Source organism: Lithobates pipiens, unplaced genomic scaffold, assembly GCF_037356315.1.
Source record: "Lithobates pipiens isolate NorthernLeopardFrog02 unplaced genomic scaffold, aLitPip1_a1.2 Scaffold_8, whole genome shotgun sequence".
NCBI classification, from domain to species: domain Eukaryota; kingdom Metazoa; phylum Chordata; class Amphibia; order Anura; family Ranidae; genus Lithobates; species Lithobates pipiens.
The window spans coordinates 119,776,717-119,799,833 of NW_027507903.1; the positions used below are offsets into that span (position 1 = coordinate 119,776,717).

The following is a 23,117-nucleotide window of genomic DNA, read 5'->3' on the forward strand; positions in this document are numbered from 1 at the left end:
AGGAAATGCCAGAGTACCTTATAGGGGCGGTAAAGTGTGCGACCAGTGCTGTGATGCAATACCTGGTCACCACAATACCTGGTCACCACAAAAAATAATAATAAACTAGTTGATCTAAAAGGCAATTTTCTCCATGATGAAGAAAAGGTAGATCACCTTCAAACACTCGCACAAAACTGAGGACTCACAAAATGGGGTAGGTTTATAGAGGGGTACCGAGCCAATAACCTGAAGGTATATGCCTGTATCCTGGGGTCAGCAACCTGTAGATCGTGATCTACTAGTAGATTGCGGACAAGTGACTGGTAGATCGTGGTCTGGGCTTGCTGACCCTCCATTCCAGAGCATCTGAGTGCAATGCAGAAGGACTAGGTGTAATGTTGGAGCTGTAGTAAAAAGCAAGAGCTGCATATATCGATGCCTCCTCCTCCTTGCTAGCGGTCTCCAGAGTGGTGCCAGCAGCAGGAAAGATGAGATTGTCAGGTCAATGTGAAGCAATAGACTGGGCATAATAGCAGCATTGTGTTCCTTTCTCACCACCTGCTTTATCTTCTTGGACCCCTCAGAAGCATGAGTTGTGGGGCACTTGCAGAGTGGCCCCATTAACTCGAATTGGTCACAACTGGCAGGCGGTTGCACCCACCAAAAGCAACAGGTGGCTTAATTCCTGCTGTGCAGGGTAGGGATTGGGGGTGGTAAAACCGGGACTCAACCAACTCCCAACTTTACATGTGAATAAGCCCTAAGGGTGCTGCTGCTGAATGCAATGAAGGGCTCATTTACAAGTGCAGCTGGCACTGCTGCTTTTCTGAAAAGCAATGTGTTTGACAGGTGACGAGGCAGCAATATCTTGTCTCCTCATCGCCTGATTTAAACACATGATTGCCATGCAATGCACTCTATTGCGATGCAGTAGTACAGCAATTAGAGGTTTAAATCAGGTGTGAGAAGGTGGCACTATGCCGAGTGATCTTTGACTTCTCCCATGTTGTTCAGGTAGATCTCTACCTCTGTAAGGTTGCCTACCCATGGTTTATGAATACTCTGCCTGTGTCCTGCACTGTGCGATTAAGATAAAAGGATGTTGTGGCTAGTAACAGTCATGTCATACTACCCAGGGCTCCCCACACTTTAAAATGAACCTGGGAAAGACAAGAGCCTCTCTGAGTATTCATAGCTATAGTATTAAGGAAACTGTTAGAAAGAGGTTATTAATAGTCAAATACATTATCAGGAAAACAGGTTTAATTGAGCTAAGAGCTACAGAAAGGAGAACATTTTTAAAAAGTCCTGTGTATTTCCATAGTACCAAATAAACAAATAGTGTGTGTGTGTGTACCTGCACCACTTCTTCTCCTTGTAATGCCTCAATCTGTCTGGGTCTCCTCTGACGATCACTATTTCCATGTCCCAGTTTGCCATAATCTCCATCTCCCCAGCTGAACACCTCTCCACTCTCTGTCAGTGCCATGGAGTGTCCATCTGAGCCACAAGAGGTCACAAGCTGTGTCACCACGAATCCTGTTATCAAGAAAAAGCCTGGTTTGAGAATAATTTCAATTTTTGCACAACATTTAAATACAAATTCATTTTTTTCAGTCTGAATTTCTTTGTAATTTGGCTGCCCAATATTTTTCATAGATGGTGTTAGATATTTTCTGCTTTGTGTCATTTCTGTATAAGGATTTATTTAGAAAGTAAAAAAAAAAACCCTGGATAGAACATCGATCCGGTTTCTTAATGTGGTCTCCATTAAGGATATTTCCCTCAGTACCTGTCCCAGAGATAGGAGGAAATCTTCTATAACAGAGAAAATCCCAGATTACTGATGTCCCCCAAAACCTATAAATGGATATAACTCTTCCCCACTCTAGCCAAAACATAAAAAAAAAGGTCTGTCTGGAGTTCTCTATATAAAGGAAGCATTCAAGGCTGAATGAATTAAGTTTTATCAAAACCTAATTATATGGTCAATGCCAGTATGTTGAAGTGTACATCTGCATGTGGTGTACATGTGTATTTCAGTGGTCAGTTACACTGGATGGAACATTGGCCAGCCCCCCGAAGATGAAAAAAAAGAAGATAAAAAACACAACTATGGCTAGGCTTTGTAATCCATCAGAGATTAGGCAGCACTGCAAAGTGGAACTATTGTCATACCCTGCAATGCGGAGATGACAGTCAGTACGTGAAGGTCATCTGAATTGCCTTGACCAAGGCGACCGTAGCTCCCCTCTCCGCAGGCAAGGACAGTACCATTAGCTTGAATAACGAAGGTACAATTTTGGCCACAGATTACCTGAGAATAGTAGAAAACATTGCATGAGAAAAAAAAAAAAAAATGACATGTTAGCTGTGTAATATGTAGTTTACAGCATAATGATTATTGATGTCAATAACCTTTACCTAAATGCTTCAAGAGTGGTACACAATACAATTTCTTTTTAAAACACATACAAACGCTGACACAGAGGGAGAGGGCCCTGTGTGAATAAATGTATAGTCTTAGCGATTGTTAAAAGCCTACACATTTTTAAAAGCACTGCTAGTTTACTGCAGGAAGAAAAAAAAATCCTCTCATTTTCCACAATCTGCCTCTTTATATCAATAGTGTATAATTTTTTTCTGCTAATGCAATACCTGCTGTGCCTGGGAGAAGGATGTGGCTGCTGATGGAATCATCACATTCCTGCCAGCTTCTGCCAGTTGTCCATGGCGTCCCGCTCCCCACAGATACACATCACATTTGCCTCCAAGATGCCAGTCCTGCAGAGTAACAATTAAAATGGATGTTCACTATACAGAGAAACACAGCACTAGAATAAAAACACAGGTCAGGCACACTGACATCATTCAAGTTTAGACCCCTTTCACACTGGGGCGTTTTAGTGTTAAAAAAAAGTGCCTGTAAAGCACTTGAAAAAAGCCGCAACTGCAATCCCAACGTAAAAGCCCGAGTGCTTTCACACCGAGGCGCTGCGCTGGCAGGGCGTCAAAAAAAGTCCTGCAAGCAGCTTCTTTGCAGCGCTTCCCATTGATTTCAATGGTAAGGGGCACTTTAGGAGCGGTGTATTCATCGCTCCTAAAGCACCCCTTCCCATTGAAATCAATGGGAAGCGCCTGCAAACCGCCTGAAAAGCGCTTTTGGCAGCAGCGCTTTGTGGGCGCTTTTAACCCTTTATTTGGCCACTAGCAGGGGTTAAAAGCGCCCCAATAGCGCTAGAAAAAACGCTGGTAAAGCGCTACTAGTTTAAGCAGCGCTTTACGAGCGTTTTTGGGGCGCTGACATTGTGAAAGGGCTCTTAAAGCACTTGGGCTTTCACATTGGGATTGCAGATGAGGCTTCTTTCAAGCGACTTCACAGGCGCTTTTTTTTTTTTTTTTTTTTAACGCTAAAGCTCCTGAAAAACGCCCCAGTGTGAAAGGGGTCTTAAAGTTCATAATGGGCAATAGTTCAACCTTCTTTGCACCAGTTTATTTTATTTTTTATAGCATTACTTTTTATTGTTTTTCTTAAATGCTTAACTTCTCCAAACGTAGACATAGACATGACCATAGTTTGAACTATTTCCAATGGAACTATTGCCAATTGTTAACCATGGTCATGTCTACATTTAAAAAAGTTGAGCATTTAGGAATACAAGTAATACTGTATAAAAAAAAAATTGGAGCACAGAAAATTGAGCTATTGCCAGTTGTGAACTTTATTCTAGCGCAGGCTAACCAATGAAAATGATACAGCTGATCAAGAGGATATAGTGCTAATTTTGCTTTAGGTTTTGTGAATCATAGCTTGGCATCTTGTCTGCTGTGGATGATACTTATGTCCAAGTTACATGTACAGAGGCAGGACACATTAGAATTTGAACTCGTTAATTGACCAACTGTAGTGAAAATTACAGGAAGCCCTCAGACTTGCCATATTCTGCTAGCCTAATAAAGCAGCCTTGTAAACTGCTATGATATTCTCTACGGGTATTATTCTTCTGAACAGCTTAAAACCACTGCATAGACAACTCAACTTGAAGAAACCATTTCTTAAAACATATAAACCTGAAACAATGGGACTTTTACACTTCGCTCACAAATCCCCTCTAAGCTTTAGGAATCTGGGTGTAAATTACTGAGCAGATAGTATAGCGTCCCTACGAGGCTGCACAGAATGTTTACAGAGGTCAATCCAACTTGCTGAAGATGTGGAGACTCTAGGGGCACACATATTCTGGGATCCCTCCTTTCTGGCAGGCAATGTGTGCCTTGATTACGGAGCTGAAAGGTGTCTCCCTTGCAGATGACCCAGCACCATGTCTTTTGCATCTTAGCCCACTTTCCCAGCAGTATGCCTTCTCAGTGTAGCTAGATCCTGTATTCTGGCCATCTGGAAATCCCCCTTCATCCACTTAGTTAGACAATGGATCAGGAAGGTCAACGACATAATGAAAACGGAAGAGCTTCCCCTTTCTCTTAGACAGCAGAACGGTTTTCATAACACATGGTTCTATTGAGGCAGCAGAACGGTTTTCATAACACATGGTTCTATTGGATTCAATTTAAATTCTCAGATAAATATAAAAAACTATGAGGATCCAAAACGTTCTAGGACTGTCCTTTACCTTCCTTCACCCCCAACCCTCCCCCTTCCCCTCTCTGCTCTCCCTTTTCTGTACACGATTTAAATTGAAAAATTTAGAGGGGACTTATTTATTTTCCATGCTGGCAACACATCTCTCACCTTTTACCAGTATGGTCCCTGTGCTGATACTTTTTTGGTTTATTATACCCCCTACAGATGTACCACACACACACACACACACACACACACACACACACACACACACATCTACCCCCGATGAAGCGAGCATGGTCTTGTGAAATGCGTTTGGGATACTTTTTATGCCTGTGTACTTTGCAATTTACATTTTATATCACGATACGTGTAATGACATTTTTTACTATATGTATAATTTCAGTGGGTTGGCTATACATCATGTTGTTTATGTTTGCATAACAATTTTAATTTTGAGACTGAATTTACTCTGTCAATTGTTGGCTAACCTCATTTAATGTCCCGGGGTGATTTCCTGTTTTTTGTTACCAGTATGGTCTAACACTACGGGCACAGCTCCAGAACTCAAAAAAATTTTTCAGAAATGACACTACTTGATATACATCACCAAATGTTATCACTCTATACATATCCATCCTACTGACTCTGTTGAATGCCTCAGTATATTTTCGTACTTCATGTTGTGGTCATTCACAAATGAATTAAAAAACACATATAAAAAAAACACATACATATAAAAAAAACACATATAAAAAAAACACACCTCTGGTCTGGAGGTGGCCCAAGCCATAATTTGTTCATCTGTCCCATTCATCCATTTGCTGTTATCCTGTTTTGTAAAAGAATATACAGATATGATCGCTTGCATTGAAAGGGGAACAAATATTTACAGTCCATCTACTTCAACCAATAGAAAAAGAAAGCTCTATTTATGGAAAAAAAAAAAAAAGGACATACATTTTATTTGGGTACATCATCGCAATTGTCAGTTAAAACAACGCAGTGCCGTATCGCAAAAAAATGGCCTGGTCATTAAGGGGGTGAATCCTTCCGGTGCTAGAGTGGTTAAACCTCAGTCGCTACCTCAAATCCTGTAAGGACATTATTCCACTGCATAGCTCTGCAAACACTGAAATGGTACTCTTAATCCCGAACTCTATATAATTTTTAAATAGGTTAGAAAGTAAGGGTTCCAATGCTGACCCTTGGGGTACACAACTAATAAGCATAGACTATTCGGAGATGAATCCTATAGATTTTAGCCTGTTTTCTATCCGTTTACAAATTGAATTGTCTAAGCCTGTAGACTTCAACTTACACGTTAGTCGTGTGTGGGGAACTGTGTCAAATGCTTTTGCAAAATCCATATAATCCACAACCGACAACTCCTTTGTCTAAGTTTTCTAGATAACTTTTCTAGAAACTACTTTATGTGTAATATAACATTTGCAACAGTAAACTGGCATTATGTTCACCTTTAATAAAAATCATAATTCATAAATAAGGATAAAATACATTTCTTACTGTAACAGAAACCAAATTTTACAGTAGTGGTCATGCAGGAAACAAGTTTGGCTCCTACCATTATAAGTCTTAGCTCTTCCTCAGGGACTGGCTCCAGGTCAGGAACACTGAAGGATGCTGGGAAAAGGGCACCTCTGGCCAAGGCCTCAGCAGCTTTAATGGTAGTAGAGAAACACTCTAGCCAGGCCCACTCAGCATGGTTCCAGGAGGAAGATTCATGTGGAGCTAAGCGGTGATGAGGAGGGATGGGTGGATTGCACAGAAGCTGTTCAAGGTTTAGTCCCACAGCCAGCGATGCTAAGCACTGCATATAAGGGCTGTGTACTAACTGATCTCCACACACAACATAGGGCTGAAATAAAACAAATGACTGTCAAGGGAACACTAAACACACTCACAATATAAAATATAGTTTAACAGAATTTTTAAGAAGTTTACTTATTGTTTTTCTTAACAGGAGGTTGCCTAAGCCTTGAAGTGGACAGAATACATTGGGTAAGCCAATGATCAGGGCTTGTTTGTCACTCTCAAACATTTCAGGTTTAAACTACAACAATATTAAAAGTATGTAAGTATGTATACATTTAAATATTAAATAGGTTGTATTAGAATAAGAATTTGCCTGAATAAAGGATGACTTTAACTTTGACTGGTCCGTTCAATATGCATTGCAGTATGTAAAACTATAAAACATAATTTCACAGAAGAGAATTAACTAGGCACTGTTATATGGATACATGGTCACTCAACTAATGGGGTTAGAGATTAAAGTGGTTGTAAACCCTTACAAACCACTTTGACCTACAGGTAAGCCTAGATTAAGGCTTACCTGTAGGTCCAAGAAATATCTCCTAAACCTATACGGTTTAGGAGATATTTACAAAAATACAGCCACCGCTGTCTACGGCGCGGCGCACAGGTGCACTGGGGAGGCCGCAGATCGCGGCGATATGCCGCAAGTGTCGGCTCCCGTGCGCATGCGCGGGAGTGATGTCATCGCTGCTCCGGCGCATCACAGCGCCAGAGCAGCGAGACCCGGAAGTCATTCTGGGATCCATGGCAATGGCAGACATGAAGACGGAGGACTGCTTCGGGGGCTTCGTTCTCAGGTAAGTTATTCATAATGAGCTAGTATGCTATGCATACTTGCTCATTATGCCTTTGCCTTGCAGGTTCCTTTTTTATTTTAATTTTCTCCACTGCCTTTACTTCCTCTTTAATAGCTTTTTGGTCAACAACTACACATCTTCACAGGGAGTCGAATGCCCAGCTATACAAACAAAAAAAAAAAAAAAAAAAAAAAAACACGAGATATTTTATAATATATATATATATATATTTATATATATATTTTTTTTAGAAGGCCAGTATGGAGGACTGAATTTCTGGGAGGAGCCCGGTAGGTATTTAAGCAGGCCGCTTGCCCTTGCTCTCTGTCGGTTCCAGTGTGCAATACTACACATCGCTGGAACAGCTCTTCCCAGCTCACCTCGTGTTTGTGAGTCTGTTTGTTCGATTAAACATGTCTTGCAGCTTCCTCGTATGTGTTCTTCATTGGCGGTTCTTGCTCGCTGTTGCAGGTAGGGATTGTACCTTTTCGTTCATATGCAATGTTACGATTCGTTACATTTCCTATCTTGCATCCCTTTTGTTCTAAGCGGTCTCCGAGTTGTTGTCAGTTGTGTCCCGACATCATTTGGCACAGGTGTAGTAGAATTGTATGTCCCCTCGGCCTTGTTTGTCATTCCATGCCACAAATATAGGTTTCATTTGTAGATCAAAGCCTCCAAGCCACCGTCGGTCGTGGTCCCATTTCACTCGATACAGGCTTTGTTGCTCATAGGATTCAGTCTCTGGGGTTGCAGTCTCATCCATTTGGAGATGAGCATGTATTGTTTGCATGGGTTCTGTGGCTGACTGAGGTGGTAATTAGACCCGCCTGGTGCCTTATCTGCACTTAATTAGCCTGGGGGGTTGGGTGGTTGGTATGGGTTTGGTTTAGAGTAAGGGGTGGCATACACTCTGCAACCAATTCGTATCGCTTTCACATCATACTTTTCAGCCAATTTAATTTACCCTACTACCGATTCATATAAGATACGTTGCATACCTGCTACAGTCTGATTCGAACCTAGTCATGCCAGTGGTATGGCGGTTCGCATCAGACATGTCCTGTGCCGCTTCATACCACTCACCCTCATACCCTAAAAAAGATTTGCTGTTATGTCATCTTACTCACTGATTCATATCACTTTCATGCCATATGCATCACTCCAATTCAAGCTTAGTCGCCTTGGCGGCATCAGCCGCATCCCACGCACCGATTCGTATCGCTTCGTATCATACCCTATGATTCGTTATTTTTTCTGACCGATTCTTACTGCTCACCCCCATACCCTACTAACGATTTGTTGGTTCACTCACTGGTTCATATCACTTCTTGCCACATGCAACCACAACAGTTCGGATATACAGACCAGAGTCAGACTTTGGAAAAATTGATGGAAGTCTGCCTGCTTCGCCAGATATATTCTGAACCCTCAAGTAGAGATGGCCCTAGCCTTCTCCAAGCTTGTCCAATGAGCTTAGTGTTATGGATTGTTTACTACTTTGATTAAATTACTATTTTCAATTATGTCAAGATATATGCTGAATCTCCTTACTCAAAATGCTTCACCTAGAGACCCCCCCTCCCATTGAGTGAGTCCAGGAGTCCACAAGCCATCAGCAGAAAACCTGGATGAAACTGACCAGACGACCCCTTAGATAAGGGTCCTCCAATCTCTGCTTGACAGCACGGAATACACCTGAGATGATGCTTTTGCAAATAATGAGTCATCTGTTACTATAAAAGAAACTATAAACCCAAGAGCAATAAAGGAAGCTTTTCACTGAACAGTGTGTGTCAGCGTACTCCTTCTAAACATGCATGCATGGAAATTTGAATTAGACGAGGTGCAGATAACTTGGGCAGACATTTGTCTGGGATCCAAAACACTTAGTACCCATAAAGATATACGCCCTACCTGCCTATTTTTTGCCCCTTTTCTTTGCTTACCTAACAGACGACCAAATGCCACACCTCAGGTCTATATTTATGTTGTAAGTCTTTTCGCGTGTTTATGTGATCCACATCTGTCTCGGTCTTAGGGCCGCAACCATAAATATATACATATTTATATATATATATATATATATATATATATATATATATATATATATATACACACACACACACATACACACGTTATATTATATATATTGAACAAAATAGATCTCAGCAAATTAAACTATACAGTACAATTAGGTCATCATTGTAAATACCTTCTCATATGCATATTGCTCCTGGAGCATGACAGGAAGGCGTTCCAAGAATGTCTGCATACAAGGTGCCATGTTAAGGCCCACTATGCCTTGTTGTTTTAGTGCAGTCCTGCAAGTTGCCAAGATGTGATTCGAGGATATCCACTCGGGGGTGCAGTTCACCACTAGAACATCCTATAAAAGTATAAAAAATAAACCAGTATGTTTGAATTGTTTGATAAGAATACAAACATTTACGGTTATTCACAGAATAGTTACATTGGTTGAAAAAAAAAACTGAGAAACAGGTCCATTCATTTCAAAAAATAAAAACAAAAAAACAAATAGAAAAATGCCATACACACATTGCTATATCCATAGTTGATCCAGAGGAAGGCAAAAAAAACAAAACGAAAACAAAGCATGATCCAAATTCTTTCTAGATCCCCCAGGAGGCTATGTGATATTCCCTGGATCAATTACACCTGGTGTTATTACCTGTAAATGCTAGTAGCCAGTTACATTTTGTGCATTTAGAAATGCATCCAGCTATTTTTACAATCTACCGAGTTGGCCAGAACTAGTTCCTGAGAAAGTCCATTCTACATTTTCACAGCTCATACCGTGAAAAAAGGCTTTCTGTATGTGGAGGTTAAAGCGGAAGTAAAGTCCGCTGCATTTTTATTTTATTTTTTTCAATGTCCCCCACGTGGGTTATGTCATAATGTACTAGTATGCACCGCATAGCAGTACATTATGGCAGACTTACCTGTCATATGGTGTCCTCCCAGCATACCTGGATTAATAAACGTATTCATTCTTTACAAAAGATTGAGTGGCCGGCTTTATTTTATCTACCTAATAATCTACCTATGACCCATCAGGATACTGCGCAGTTGATTATTATCCATATGAAATGGAGAAACGGGTTACCTTTGAGCGGTTTGAACAAGCAGCAACTCCAACATCCGGGATCCAAACTGTGGTAGTAACAGCTCCAGAACCAGTAACTACAGACTGTAAGACACAGCCATCCTAAACCAAAGAAGGAGAAAAGGATAGCATTATTAGCACATTCAGTAGTGCAAATAGTAATAGTGAGCTGCAAAGATTTCAAATGTGGAAAGATTATAAGTGTACAGTATACAATGTGAGTGAGCCAGCTTCAAATAATAAAACATATAGTCTTACCCTTAAAGACCAAATATTCATTAAGCCACCAAGTCCACCAGACACAAGCGCTAGACCATCAGGGCTGAAAGCTACTGTCCGTACTGGTGTTATGTGCCCTCGTAACTTATACACACATCGGGCATCCTCTGGTTTCTTAAACTCCTAAAATAGAAAAGAATAATAGAAAAAAATAAGGCTGAAATCAGATTTGCAGAAAACTTGACACCACATTACTGATAAAAGCTCTGTTGGCTGGTTGTTTAAATAAAGCCGATTTAAGGAGACATACAGTAATCAAGCAGCAAACAAGTGTAGAAAAAATAAGCTAAAATGTTAAGGGTGCCCATATACGCAGGAGAGATTTTGGCCAGGCAGACATGATTCAGATCTCATTCAGTTGCTGCAAAGCCCATGTGTTTGATGAACAGTGACAATTAGCTCAGTCATTTTTTTTCTGTTCATGTGAATGGAGAGGGGAGGGAGGGAAGGAGATAAGCAGTGATGGCGGGTGTTAATGACATCACAACAGCATTTTGCATGTTTTTGCAGAGAGTGGCCAGCCAACATGGTCTGAAAAATCCTATATGGACAATAAAAGGCCAACTCTAAGGCTGCATTCACACCTGAGCATATCTTTTCAGGCAGAAAGTTGCACGATTTTGTACAGGTCAAAGATCACCAATGTAAAAAGAAAAATGCCTGTAATCTCCCCAACAAAGAAGCTTATGTACTTTTTGAGCTTCAGGTGACAGAACGCACAGATGTGAACAAGGGCCATTTAAATTAATGGGATTTTGCTTGTTCAGCGTTTTGTAACTTTGATATGAGCGTTTTTTTTTTACGAACTGAAAATTCTCAGGTGTGAATGTAGCCTAATAAAATGCAAAATGATCCCTTGCAGTGACGCTGTGCCTCTACTGCAAGGGTTAATGGCTTGTTTTGTCTACAGGAGAAATAGTTTTTCTTATCTGATCCTCCCCATTCCCCCAGCAGATGGCGCTCCTCCACGTTCCAGCGGTGGACTTACCCTCTGCATCATCCTGTCCAATGCAGGGCTACAGACCCTGCTTTGATCTGGATGATGTCAGAAACCTAGACCACTGGAGCTTGAGGAAGAAGCTGTGGGGACCGGTGTAGCTGCAGGGAGAAGTGGAGGATTAGGCAAGTAAATCATCATCTTTTTTTTTTGCTCCACTAGACCAAAATGAGCAACTAACCCTTGTAGTGCAGGCCTAACCCCACTTTAAGGGATACTTTTTTTAGCTGTGGAAATAAATGGCAACCACCCAACCTATAACTAGCCTTTGCAGCAAAGAGCACAAGGAAGAACAGTGCACATCAAAAACAAACAAAAATTCACAGATCACTTACCAGCTAGGCTGCAACAAAACCAAATTGATCCAGTCTACCAGTTCACATTAAAAATAAGGGGTTTAGCCGCACTCATACATATGTGTAAGCCACAGTGGCCATGTCACAGCACCCCAGTGTAATGTAATCCAAAACGGTATCATTTTAAGAGTCTCCCAAGTTGGAGCACATATATAGATGGATATAAATATGTTAAGGGCCTTATCTTATTCCAGGGGTTGACAAATTTGCTTGGAATCTAGGAGCCAGGTCCGTGACGGCGATCCGGACCTGTCCCTGGCCTGACATGGAGACGAGTGAGGGGAAGATAGCAGCGCCGTCGCCGCCCCCCCCCCCCCCCCCCCCCCTGTCTCCAAGTCATTGCCCATAGCTCTTAGAGGGACATTTTTTTTTTTTTTCAAATGACAATTTTTTTTTCAATTGCATTTTAGTGTAAATATGAAATCCGAGGTCTCTCTGACCCCAGATCTCATATTTAAGAGGACCTGTCATGCTTTTTCTATTACAAGGGATTTTTACATTCCTTGTAATAAGAATAAAAGTGACACAACATTTTTTTTAAAAGAACAGTGGAAAAAAAAAAAGTTAAAATAAGCAGAAAAAATAATAATTTTTAAACACGCCCTGTCCTGCCCGCATATAAAATCGGTGTTCGAACCACACATAGGAGGTAGCGCCGTGATCGGTAGAGCGAGAGCAATAATTCTAGCCCCAGACCTCCTCTGTAACTCAAAACGTGCAACCTGTAGAATTTTTTTAAACGTCGCCTATGGAGATTTTAAAAGGTAAAAGTTTGTCGCCATTCCATGAGCGGGTGCAATTTTGAAGCGTGACATGTTGGGTATCAATTTACTCGGCGTAACATTATCTTTCACAATATAAAAAATAATTGGGCTAACTTTACTGTTGTCTTATTTTTTTATTAACTAAATTATTTTTCCCAACAAAAGTGCGCTTGTAAGTCCGCTGCACAAATACGGTGTGACAGACAGTATTGCAACAACCACCATTTTATTCTCTAGGGTGTTAGAATAAAAAATATATATAATGTTTAGGGGGTTATAAATAAAGGGAAGAAGAGGCAGGTAATATAAAACAGTCATTAGCATTGCTGGTTTGTCATACCAACGGCGACCACAAGAGGGCGCCAGATTCCATAAGGAATCATAGGACCGCAGAAGGCCTCAAAGCCGCGGCCTAAATTTTCGGCCGCCGGCGGAACGGCCCGACGCGATCACGCTGGGGGGGTCCACAGAGACAGGATACCCCCAGCTGTGCTGCCCCAGGCGCGAGGTCGCTATTTCTAGTCGCCAATGCGACCTGGCGCCCGGGTTTTGTTGAGCCCTGTCTTATTCTATCCACTGCTAGATACAGTATGTGCGCCACAGCACCCCAGTGTAAATACAGTACACTGGGGTGCTGGGACGTGGCCACTGCGGCTTACACATATGTTTGCAAATGTGTGTGACTAAACCCCTTGTTTTTAACGTGAACTGGTAGACAGGGTCAATTTGGTTTTGTTGCAGGCTAGCTGGTAAGTGAGCTGGGATATTTTGTTTGTTTTTGATAATTTTTTAAGTGCATGGATTTGGGCTTTAATTCCAGTTATAGGATTTACAGAATGAAACGAGTTTAGAGCATGGCTTTTTAGCAATAATGGCGCTCAGAAGGCATAAAAGCCAATAGACTTGTCTATTTTGCATAAGGACTATCCAGCAGTGTGATCACTTACCTTACAAGATGAGTGTTCCCTCCATCCTTCTTGTGATGCCGATTTGAACGGAACGGTTTCTAGAGAGGCTTGTGGAACGGTCCATACACATACCAAACCATTCTGACAACCCCTAAAATCGAACACAATATGTAAACAATAAATATTGCTGTTTTCAAACCAAATAGATAGTTTCAGCAAGGTAGTGTATAGCCGGAAGGGCAGAATTCAGGCTTAGTATCAGGCCTACAAACAGAACTCAATTTAGCTAAAATCAAAGAAAAAATATCCTTTTTTTTTACAAGCAAATAGAGTTTTCTGTGAGGAATAAGTGCAACTATTCATTTTGACTCTGCCTCCTTACACCAAGAGGCAGAGAATAGCTTATACTATTTACCTATAAGATGCTGTCATCCGACTCCTCCCAGCTGTATTGACAAATGTACATCATTGCTCCGTTAATTTCTTTGTAAACCCTATTGGCAGTCTGACAGGTTGGCTGGTTAGCACATTGGATGGAGCCTACAGCGAGCATGCTGCTGCACAGTGCGAGGATTACTAATGATTGCAGTCAGACTGTGCAGTATCTGACAAGTCTCATAATAAAGTTCTCCAGACCGCACTGCTTTAGGAAAGTAAAGCTATGCTAAGCAAGTCTGGGGAAGAGGGGCATAAAAGAATAAGTGACTGTGACGGAACCGTCCAGAACCCAGCTTGGGTGCTTCTGTCAAGATATAGCTTCCTCCAGTCAGGACCCAGGAACCAGGTATTATAGCTGAATAATGCATAGCACCCAAAAATCCAGACAACACTAGCTTAGGTACTCTGGAACTGGAACTCACTTTATTGAAATCTCACACAGAATTAATATAGCACACAGGACTGGGTAGGGCCTGATCACATTACCCTAACAATACAAACTGTAATCAGGAATATAATTAACATAGCAGCTGCAAACAAACAATCTAAGTAAGCCAATCAACAGGAACACATAACATCCAACAATGGTTTAATAACAAGGTACAGTGGTCACAATATTGATTTCATCTCCAATCAGACAGACAGAAACAATAGGTGACTCAACTAACAAGGGGGATGCACACCTAGGCGGCACACAATGGGACAAACACTTAAAGCAGTTATAAATCTTGCTTTGTTATTTTTTTTACCTACAGGTAAGCCTATAATAAGGCTTACCTGCAGGTAAAATCAATATCTCCTAAACCTGCACAGTTTAGGAGATATTCACCCTGCATGCAGCCGCTGACATCAGCCGCACAAGTGCTCTGAGGTTTCGGCATACCGGGACATCAGAGCTTCTTGCCGAAACCGAGTGCTCTGGCGCGCATGTGCGGGAGTGACATAATTACGGCCCTGGCCACTCACAACGCCGGAGCCCACAATCCCAGAAAAAAGGACAGGAGAAGATGTCAGCCTTCTCAGCGAGGACTGGGTGCTTCTCAGAGGGCTTCCTTCTAAAGTGAGTCATTCATAATATGCTAGTATGAAATGCATACTAGCACATTATGCCTTTGTCTTGCAGTTTTTTTTTTTCCTCGGTCTACAACCGCTTTGACATAACACCTTAAATAAATTATATCTGGAGACCCCAGAACCAGGTTTCTTTGAGCTGATATTAACATCTGCTCTGAGTATCACAATTTAAAGCAGTCGTTGGTTTGGGAATAGAGGCCCTAAAAATGTATCTAGGAAAAGCCAGGGCTCATAGTCAGTAGACAAGAGGCCACCCTGCAGTCCCCCTCCAAAAGCCCCTGTCCTGGTTGAGTCTGTCAGTGACCTTATACTTTAAAGCGGCCTTTACAGCGCTTTCTATGTAATATTTATTTTAAGACCATGCAAAAATCATTTGGATAGATATAAAAAATGCAGGCCACAAACACATGCAAACGTCAGACATTTAAATTTAACAGATTCTTTCAGGAGTCAGTAAAAGGCTCAAGGGATCTATACTAGTAATGCATGTAAACATGAATTAGCAGTGCAAAAGACACTCACGTTCCAAGCATTAGCTGTGGGCTGTCAGCTTTCCCAGGCAACACACACCAGGCTACTGTGTTGACATATGATGGGTGTGGGAGGTTGTAGAGTGTTTTCCAGCTGCCACCTGTGTTTCCCCATATCTTAACAGTGTCCTCTTTAGCACAGGTAAGTAGCAGTTCACCTGATGGATCCCATTTTACACTCACAAACATCTCCTAAAAAACAAGAATTGAATTTATTGCATTGATGGTGTCATGGCACATATGAACTTTTGTAAATATTGAAGCCTTTACATGTAAACTAATGAACACAGTTTAGATTACTTTAAAAAAAAAATAATAATAAAAGAAAAAAAATATCTTAGGCTGGCCATATAGGAATAATTTTTTGTTCAGCCTACAGGCCGAACGCCCCCCCCCAAAAAAAAAAAGAAATTTGAAGATTCCTCTATTGATGCTGTATGGAGAAATCTCCCACTGCAGCTGGCTGTTAAATCTGATTGGATGCAGCCACTTTTTGTCTGACAATTTGCACCTGGCTCCTTTAATTTTTCAATAGGGATTTCCAACAGGACCACTCACTGAGCACATTTTGGAAATTCGTACAGTGTATGACCAGCTTAAAGCATTATTAAAACCAAAACTAATAATTTAATATATATCGCAGCTTCCAATCCTTGGATGTGTTGGTAGCATTTGTTTTCTTCTTTAGTCTTTTTTTCTATTTTCACCTGGTGATCTGGCCAGTACGTATTACAGTGCAACCAATCTGGATGAAGGAGCACAGGGGCACACTCATCCCTGCTACATATGCAAGAGAGTTTGTTCTTTTGGAAAATCACATTTACTGGCAGATCACCAGGTGAAAATAAGGAAATGAAAGCCTAAAAAAGAGCCACTGCATCTAAGAACTGGTAAGCTGCAAAGTAATAAATGCTTTTGGGTTTAATACCACTTTAAGTGACAACTGTGCACATTTTACCTTGTGTGCATCAATAAGAACCATTCCTCCTTTCTCTTCTGGCTCCTTGTGTCCAATTAGTAACTTTCCATCAGCAAAACCAACAGCAAATGGTCGGTCTTCACTAAACCAAGTAATGCAGGTAACAGCCACTGTAAAAAAAAAACAAAAAAAAAAACACATACATCAGATTCTATAAAAGTAGTTGTAAAGGCAGGTGTTTTTTTTTACCCTAAAATGGTTGAAAAGGGGAGAGGGTTTTCTTTTTATTTTAATACATTCTATGCAATAAGATAAAAAACCTTCTGTGTGCAGCAGCCCCCTAATACTTACCTGCGGTCAATCTAGATCCAACGAAGAGGAGGATCAGGACTGCTTTGTGCAAAACCATTGCACAGAGCAGGTAAGTATACATTTTTTTTTACCATTTACAATCACTTTAATACTGATCATCATAGCGAAGCCAATAATTAGAAGATAATTGTATAGTAAATAGAATGTCTTAAAGACATATTTATAAAGCAGTGAATATGAGAGTTATTAAACTTTCACTAATGATAATTCATTCATTGTTTATTAAAAAGTATTAACCAGAAAGATTCATCCACACTGAACATTTGGTAAATGCCCCATTTGCGGTTTTATATATATGCCCTGCTAAGTTCAATTTAGCCAAGTTGCACAGCAGAAATTATGAACAAAGTCCTTAACTGATGTATAGGGGTTGTTCATGCACAAAGTTCAAGCTTTTAAGCTCCATTCACACTTGTGCGACTTGTCATGCAACTTTGGATGGCACCTTAACAGGACATTCTGGTTTGCTGTGCCCAAGAACTCCAAGTGATCATACTATTCCATTCAATGCAATTTTCAATGTACATATTTTTACATACCTTCTTTCCTGTAACAGTGCTCCAGTTCCACACGGCGCATGCTGATGGCATCGGTCACTTCAATTAGCCCCAAAGTTCCATCAACACGACCCACCAACAAAGATTCTGGCTGGTCACTAGCCCATCCTTCCCCAGGACTATGCTCAGGCCACACTATGCAGGAGACCCAGTGAGGCTGAGTGTCCACAAGTCCTTTTCCACCTAAAGAAAAAGGGTCACACATTATATTATAGTAACAGTATTAAAAGGGAAATGTCTGGTCTAAAACATAGGAGAATATCCTTCAGAATCAACCTCCAGTTTAATAAACAGACACAAAATATAAGATGGATATATAGAAGATGGATGGCTAAACTGATACCATTGACTTGCCAGATGTTGATCGTCTTTTCCAGGGCTCCGGCCAGATAACGCCCACTAACACTCCAACACACAGGAGACAAGGATGGATCTGGTTCCTCTGGGGTTCCCTCTCTAATAAAAAGAGAAAAAAAATCCTGTTTATATTTTTTCTATATATTGCTTTTAAAGCTGGATACAACTCCAGACCCTAACAAATGTGGATGGCATGTTGCTAGAAATGTGCATTAACATGCTCCTGCATTGTGCATTCATCTGCCGACCCCTGCTACTTTATCACTTGCCACATCACCGATGGTAAATGTATACTCACTCCGGCCTTGTAAGCTTTGTGAAAATGGAGGTGCTACCCACAGTAACAAAGAAGATGCTATTTGTCATGGTTGCAGTAAAAGGTTTGAACTTAAAGGCAAAAATGCCTAGTTTATAGGGCTGTGGTTTTCAACCTATGAGATAGATATGGGGGCCTGATATCCTCAGATATATGTGTCATGTATGAGAGGACTGCTAGACTACAGACCCAAACATTTTTTTTTATCCAAAATGTTAAAAAAAGAAAACTAGGGCTAATTTTATTGAATGTATACAAACTGGTAACGGGTATACTTAACCCCAGATATTGTGTGGGTTTTCCAAGATTATTATGGCAAACTATACTCGATAACTCAAAAAGACCCCCCAGATAAGGTAAAAAAGAGGCTAGACAACACTAGAGCTCTGTTAAATGAAATTGGCCTAAAAAAATATACCCTGGATATAAAAAAAAATAAACAAATACCCCCGGACTACAGACCCAATGGAGGAAATCATAGTCAGAGACGATGCACATGCTTGGCGACATGCTGCAAAAGATAATACGAAAGTGGGAACATGTTACATGAGGCTAGCAGAGATCAAAGCTATTACCCCTAATCAATGTTCCCACTACAGATTGCTGAAGTCTGAGGGCCGCACCTCATACACAAAAGGGCTGCATGTGGAGCTCAGGCTACAGGTTGGTCACCATTGTCATTTCCAATTGAAGTATACAACTGAAAGTTGTGTTATTATCTAAAAGATGTACGTTTTTTTTTTCTCTTCAGAATCATACTTGCCTAGGTGAATGCAGCATCGGTTTGACGCTGTATCTGTCCCCCGGTGCCTCTAACATTGAGAGCCTAGCAAATCGCTCGGCTCTCACAGCTCTCTGGTCTGCCCCCCACACTCATGGGATCGCTGGGCTGTGGAGGGGGCGGGAGTGGCTGGCTTAGGCTCTCAGTGGCTCACTGAGAGGCTGAGTCGGGTGCTGGACCAGACGTGGGGTCGGATCCCCACTTCATTGTCACGATCTTGAAAAATCGGTCACAGGGGTGCAGAATGAACTGCACTCCTGTGATCCCCAGGAGAAATACAGCCAAACAGGCTTTTTGCTGTACTTCTCCTTTAAGTTTATATTGAGCCTTATTTCTAACTGAAGTATACACCAGTGTTTATGCATGATCACTCATGTCTACAGTGATAAAAAATCCTCAGTTTTTTATGAACTTTCAGCAGCACATGTGAAGTGTCAGCTTTACCAAAAAGCACATTATGCTGTCCCGTATGGGTATAGCAGCACAGCATGCTAAACCTAACTTTCAGCCAGGGCTTCCATTAAGTTTAAAGAACGTAGTCCAAAACTACATTTATAAGAAGTTTCTTAAAATCCCCTGCAGCCTGTGAGCTCCATCTCATGGTATTTTTAGGGAGGGAGAGAAGCTGTTGGAGTCAGCAGTGTGTACTCTCTCCTGTTGTCTATGAGCTCAGCAGCTGCGACAGGAGGGAGCACATACTGCGCATGTTCCAGAACAGGACAGTGCTCCCTCCTGTTGCACTAGCACTAGAGGATGCTGGTCCCAACAGCTTCTCTGCCCCTACCTTAACTTGGGAAGGAGCCAGCAGGCTGTATTTATCCAGCAAATGGCAATACTATACAATCTGGTGACTGCTGGAACAGGTGCTGAATATTAGATTTAGGTTATTGATTTTTTACTTTATTTTTTTTTACATCCCAGAACATAAGTTCCCATTTGTGAGAATAGAACTGAAAAACTCATCTCGTAGTCATACGTTTAACAGAACAAAAAACATTGAAAGAAGCTACTTACGGTTTTTGGAAAACGCATGTCTGCTGGAGGGAATACTGGTTTCTAGACACATTCCACACTCTGACAGTCCCATCACTTCCACTAGTGGCTAGTAACACTTTCTTACTGCTCCACACAGAGGTGATCACCTGAAAACAGAGTTACATAAAATTTTCAAGCCTACATAAAAATTATACTGTAAACTGCAATTGTGTTATAGCACAAAAATATCTGTTAGCAGATTCAGATGGAAGCTGCCATATTCGGCAGCACAGTGGTGTAGTGGTTACCACTTTCACCTAGCAACAAAAAGGGTTGCAGGTTCGAATCCAAACCACAACACCATGTGCCTGGAGTTTGCATGTTCTCCCTGTGCCTCCGTGGGCTTCCTCCGGGTATTTCCTCCCACACTCTAAAAGACATGCTGGTAGGTTAATCAGATCCTGTCTAAATTGGCCCTAGTATGTATGAATGTGTTAGGAACATTAGGTTGTAAGCTCCTTGAGGGCAGGGGCTGATGTGAATGTTCAATTTATATGTAAAGTGCTGTGTAAATTGATGGCCCTATACAAGTACCTGAAATAAATAAAAATTATCTGACTCCCAGGGTGTATAATTGCTCTGTAACATTGAAACAGAAACCAATCAGCTGCACTGTGAATGGCATTACTGCCTTGGAACTAGATTGTAGCAAACAGCAATTTTGATGCTTCCCACACAGGTATTTTGATTTAAAAGGCATTTCTGTAATGTTAGGAAATTGACACCAGTAGGCAATATTAAAAGCTGATTACTATGGGGACTGGTTACACTTACAATCAGGGAAAAAAATAAAATAAATCTATACACTAGACACTTCATAATACCCTTAAAAGAGACTTTCATTAGAGAATGATGGAGACCACAATTATTGCACTCTCCTTTGAAAATGTCAGCTTCTTGGATGCAGTGCTAATGCTTTGACTTCAATGCTGTCTGAGTCCCTGACATAGAACAGGTATAGAGATATGAAATCCAGAAGCTTTTCTGATGCTTGTGTACAGCATACTTATTCCAAGTCTCTAAATTAAAAGTGCTCAATTCAGATGCAGCCTTTCCACAAGCATTTAAAAAGAAGGAGGCCAGCAACGGCAGCCCCCATATTTCTTCCGTGACAATGTCAAGTTACACCCTTAAAAAAAAAAATCTACACTATACTTCCCAATCAATCGCCCAGAGAAACAGCACCTAGTAACTGATCTTGGTGAAGAAAATTAAAAATTCACCCTGCTCTGATGTGCCTCCAGTTTGGTGAAAGAACATTTCCGCAAGTCTCCAGCCATATCTGCAAGAGTCTGTGGTGCAGTCTGATTGTCCCGATCATGAGCAGCAAGTGTACGTACTAACTGCTGCGCAGCCCATTGGCGGTGTTGAGAGGACAGCCGGGAAGAAAGGCAACATGCAGCCAGAGCATTAGCCAGTTCTAAAGGACCTAAAGTAGAACAGGTGAAATCAATATAAATTAAGTAAGTGTAAAGACCACCAACATTTGATGCATCTAGGCAAGGCAAAAAAAAAAAAATCATAAATTTTAGGTTTGTGGTGTTGAAAAACTTTTTACTATACAGTATCTAACAGCCTCTCTTACCTCTCTTCTCCATTTCTGCTTTGTCATAATTGGGTCGCAGTTTAGCCCCCTTGTCTGCAAGAAGTGCAACCAGTGCTTGTGTTACCACAAAGTTGGGTGAAGTAACAAGTTTATTTTCTTCTGCAATTCCACGCAAAAAACTAGGCAAGAATTTCCTTTGCACTGGGTCATCCACCGTTGTTAAATTCACTCCAGTTGCTGCAGATATCAAATTCTGTAGAACAGAACAAAAAGACTTTAACTGGAACACAAAGAAACTCAAGTTTTACAACAGACAAAGTTAAATTGATTGCAAAGTCTAATTTATCTTTCAATAAAAATAACAAACATATTATACTTACCTTGATTTGCACAGAACAGCCTGGATACGCCTCTCCTCAGGTCCCTCTTCTGTGCTCCTGGTCAGTGCCCCCACAGCAAGCAGCTTGCTATGGGGCCACCTGCGGCGAGTAACAGCTCTGTGTGTCCATTCAGACAAAAAGCTGCGGCCCGGCCACACCCCCTCTCTCTCCTGATTGGCTGACTGACTTTGATTGACAGCAGCGGTAGCCAATGGCACCACTGCTGTGTCTCAGCCAATCAGTAGGGAGAGTCTTGCACAGCTGAGACACTCGTGGACATCGCTGGACAGAGATGGGGCTCAGGTAAGTATTAGGGGGGCCGCTGCACACAGAAGGCTGTTTATCTTAATACACAGTATGCATTAAGATAAAAAAAACCTTCCGACTTTACAGCTTCTTAAAGGACATGAATTGCTTCTTTCAGAAATGTCTTCCAAACTGTGCTAAAAATGTTATAGGAAAGTACTTTTAAGAATAGATGGTGTAAAATAACACATAGGCAAACATCAATACAATTTCCCTAATCTGGATAAGAAACTTAGGTTCTCAGTTTTAGGCTATGGTTCTTGCTCAAAGAGACCATGGGGGAGATTTACTAAAACTGGTGCACACAGAATCTTGTGCACCTGTGCATAGTAACCAATCAGCTTCTAGGTTTTTAGGCTGGGTTCACACTGGTGCAAACACAGACATTGCATGTAATTCGCACTGCATTGTTGTGCAGATCACGTGCGATGTCTGTGCGATGCAAATTAAGTCATACAGTTTGTATGGCTGAAATTGTTTTGCAGTCAGACCAAAATGGTACAGGACCCTTTTTTGGTCTGCACTGGAATCGGATTCTTCTACCATTTCACAGTTTGCATTGTAATCTGCAAACTGATCTAGGGTGTCATTAACTTTACATTGACCCGCAGCGGTACGCAGAGGGCAGTGTGGAGTGACATGCAATGCGAAAACCCACACTGGAATTGCGCCGATTGCCTCATCGCACACGTGTAAACCCAGCCTTGTCAAACCTTAATTGAACAAGCTTAGAAGCCGATTGGTTACTATGCACAGCTGAACCAAATTCCGTGTGCACTCGTTTTAGTAAATCTCCCTTAATGGAGCTCTCGCTCTATTGCTTTAACAGTGCGGTGCTTCTGGCTATAAGGGGAAGCACACCTCCCACATGTGAC

The 23,117-nt window shown here is 41.3% G+C and overlaps 1 protein-coding gene across 9 annotated transcripts in view; it reads right to left on the reverse strand.

Moving 5' to 3' along the window:
- Positions 1–23,117, reverse strand: part of HERC1 (HECT and RLD domain containing E3 ubiquitin protein ligase family member 1) — a 230,383-nt gene that overhangs the window by 27,988 nt on the left and 179,278 nt on the right. For all 9 annotated transcript variants that reach the window (XM_077471309.1, XM_077471313.1, XM_077471314.1 and 6 more), the window contains 16 exons: positions 21,596–21,809; positions 21,234–21,439; positions 19,990–20,117; positions 17,865–17,977; positions 17,504–17,704; positions 16,632–16,762; positions 15,666–15,865; positions 13,671–13,782; positions 10,586–10,729; positions 10,328–10,429; positions 9,416–9,589; positions 6,150–6,443; positions 5,331–5,396; positions 2,641–2,766; positions 2,161–2,299; positions 1,340–1,521 (listed from right to left, as the gene is read on the reverse strand). In XM_077471309.1, the coding sequence (XP_077327435.1) occupies positions 1,340–1,521; positions 2,161–2,299; positions 2,641–2,766; positions 5,331–5,396; positions 6,150–6,443; positions 9,416–9,589; positions 10,328–10,429; positions 10,586–10,729; positions 13,671–13,782; positions 15,666–15,865; positions 16,632–16,762; positions 17,504–17,704; positions 17,865–17,977; positions 19,990–20,117; positions 21,234–21,439; positions 21,596–21,809 (2,532 nt within the window). The remainder of the gene's footprint in view (positions 1–1,339; positions 1,522–2,160; positions 2,300–2,640; positions 2,767–5,330; positions 5,397–6,149; positions 6,444–9,415; positions 9,590–10,327; positions 10,430–10,585; positions 10,730–13,670; positions 13,783–15,665; positions 15,866–16,631; positions 16,763–17,503; positions 17,705–17,864; positions 17,978–19,989; positions 20,118–21,233; positions 21,440–21,595; positions 21,810–23,117) is intronic.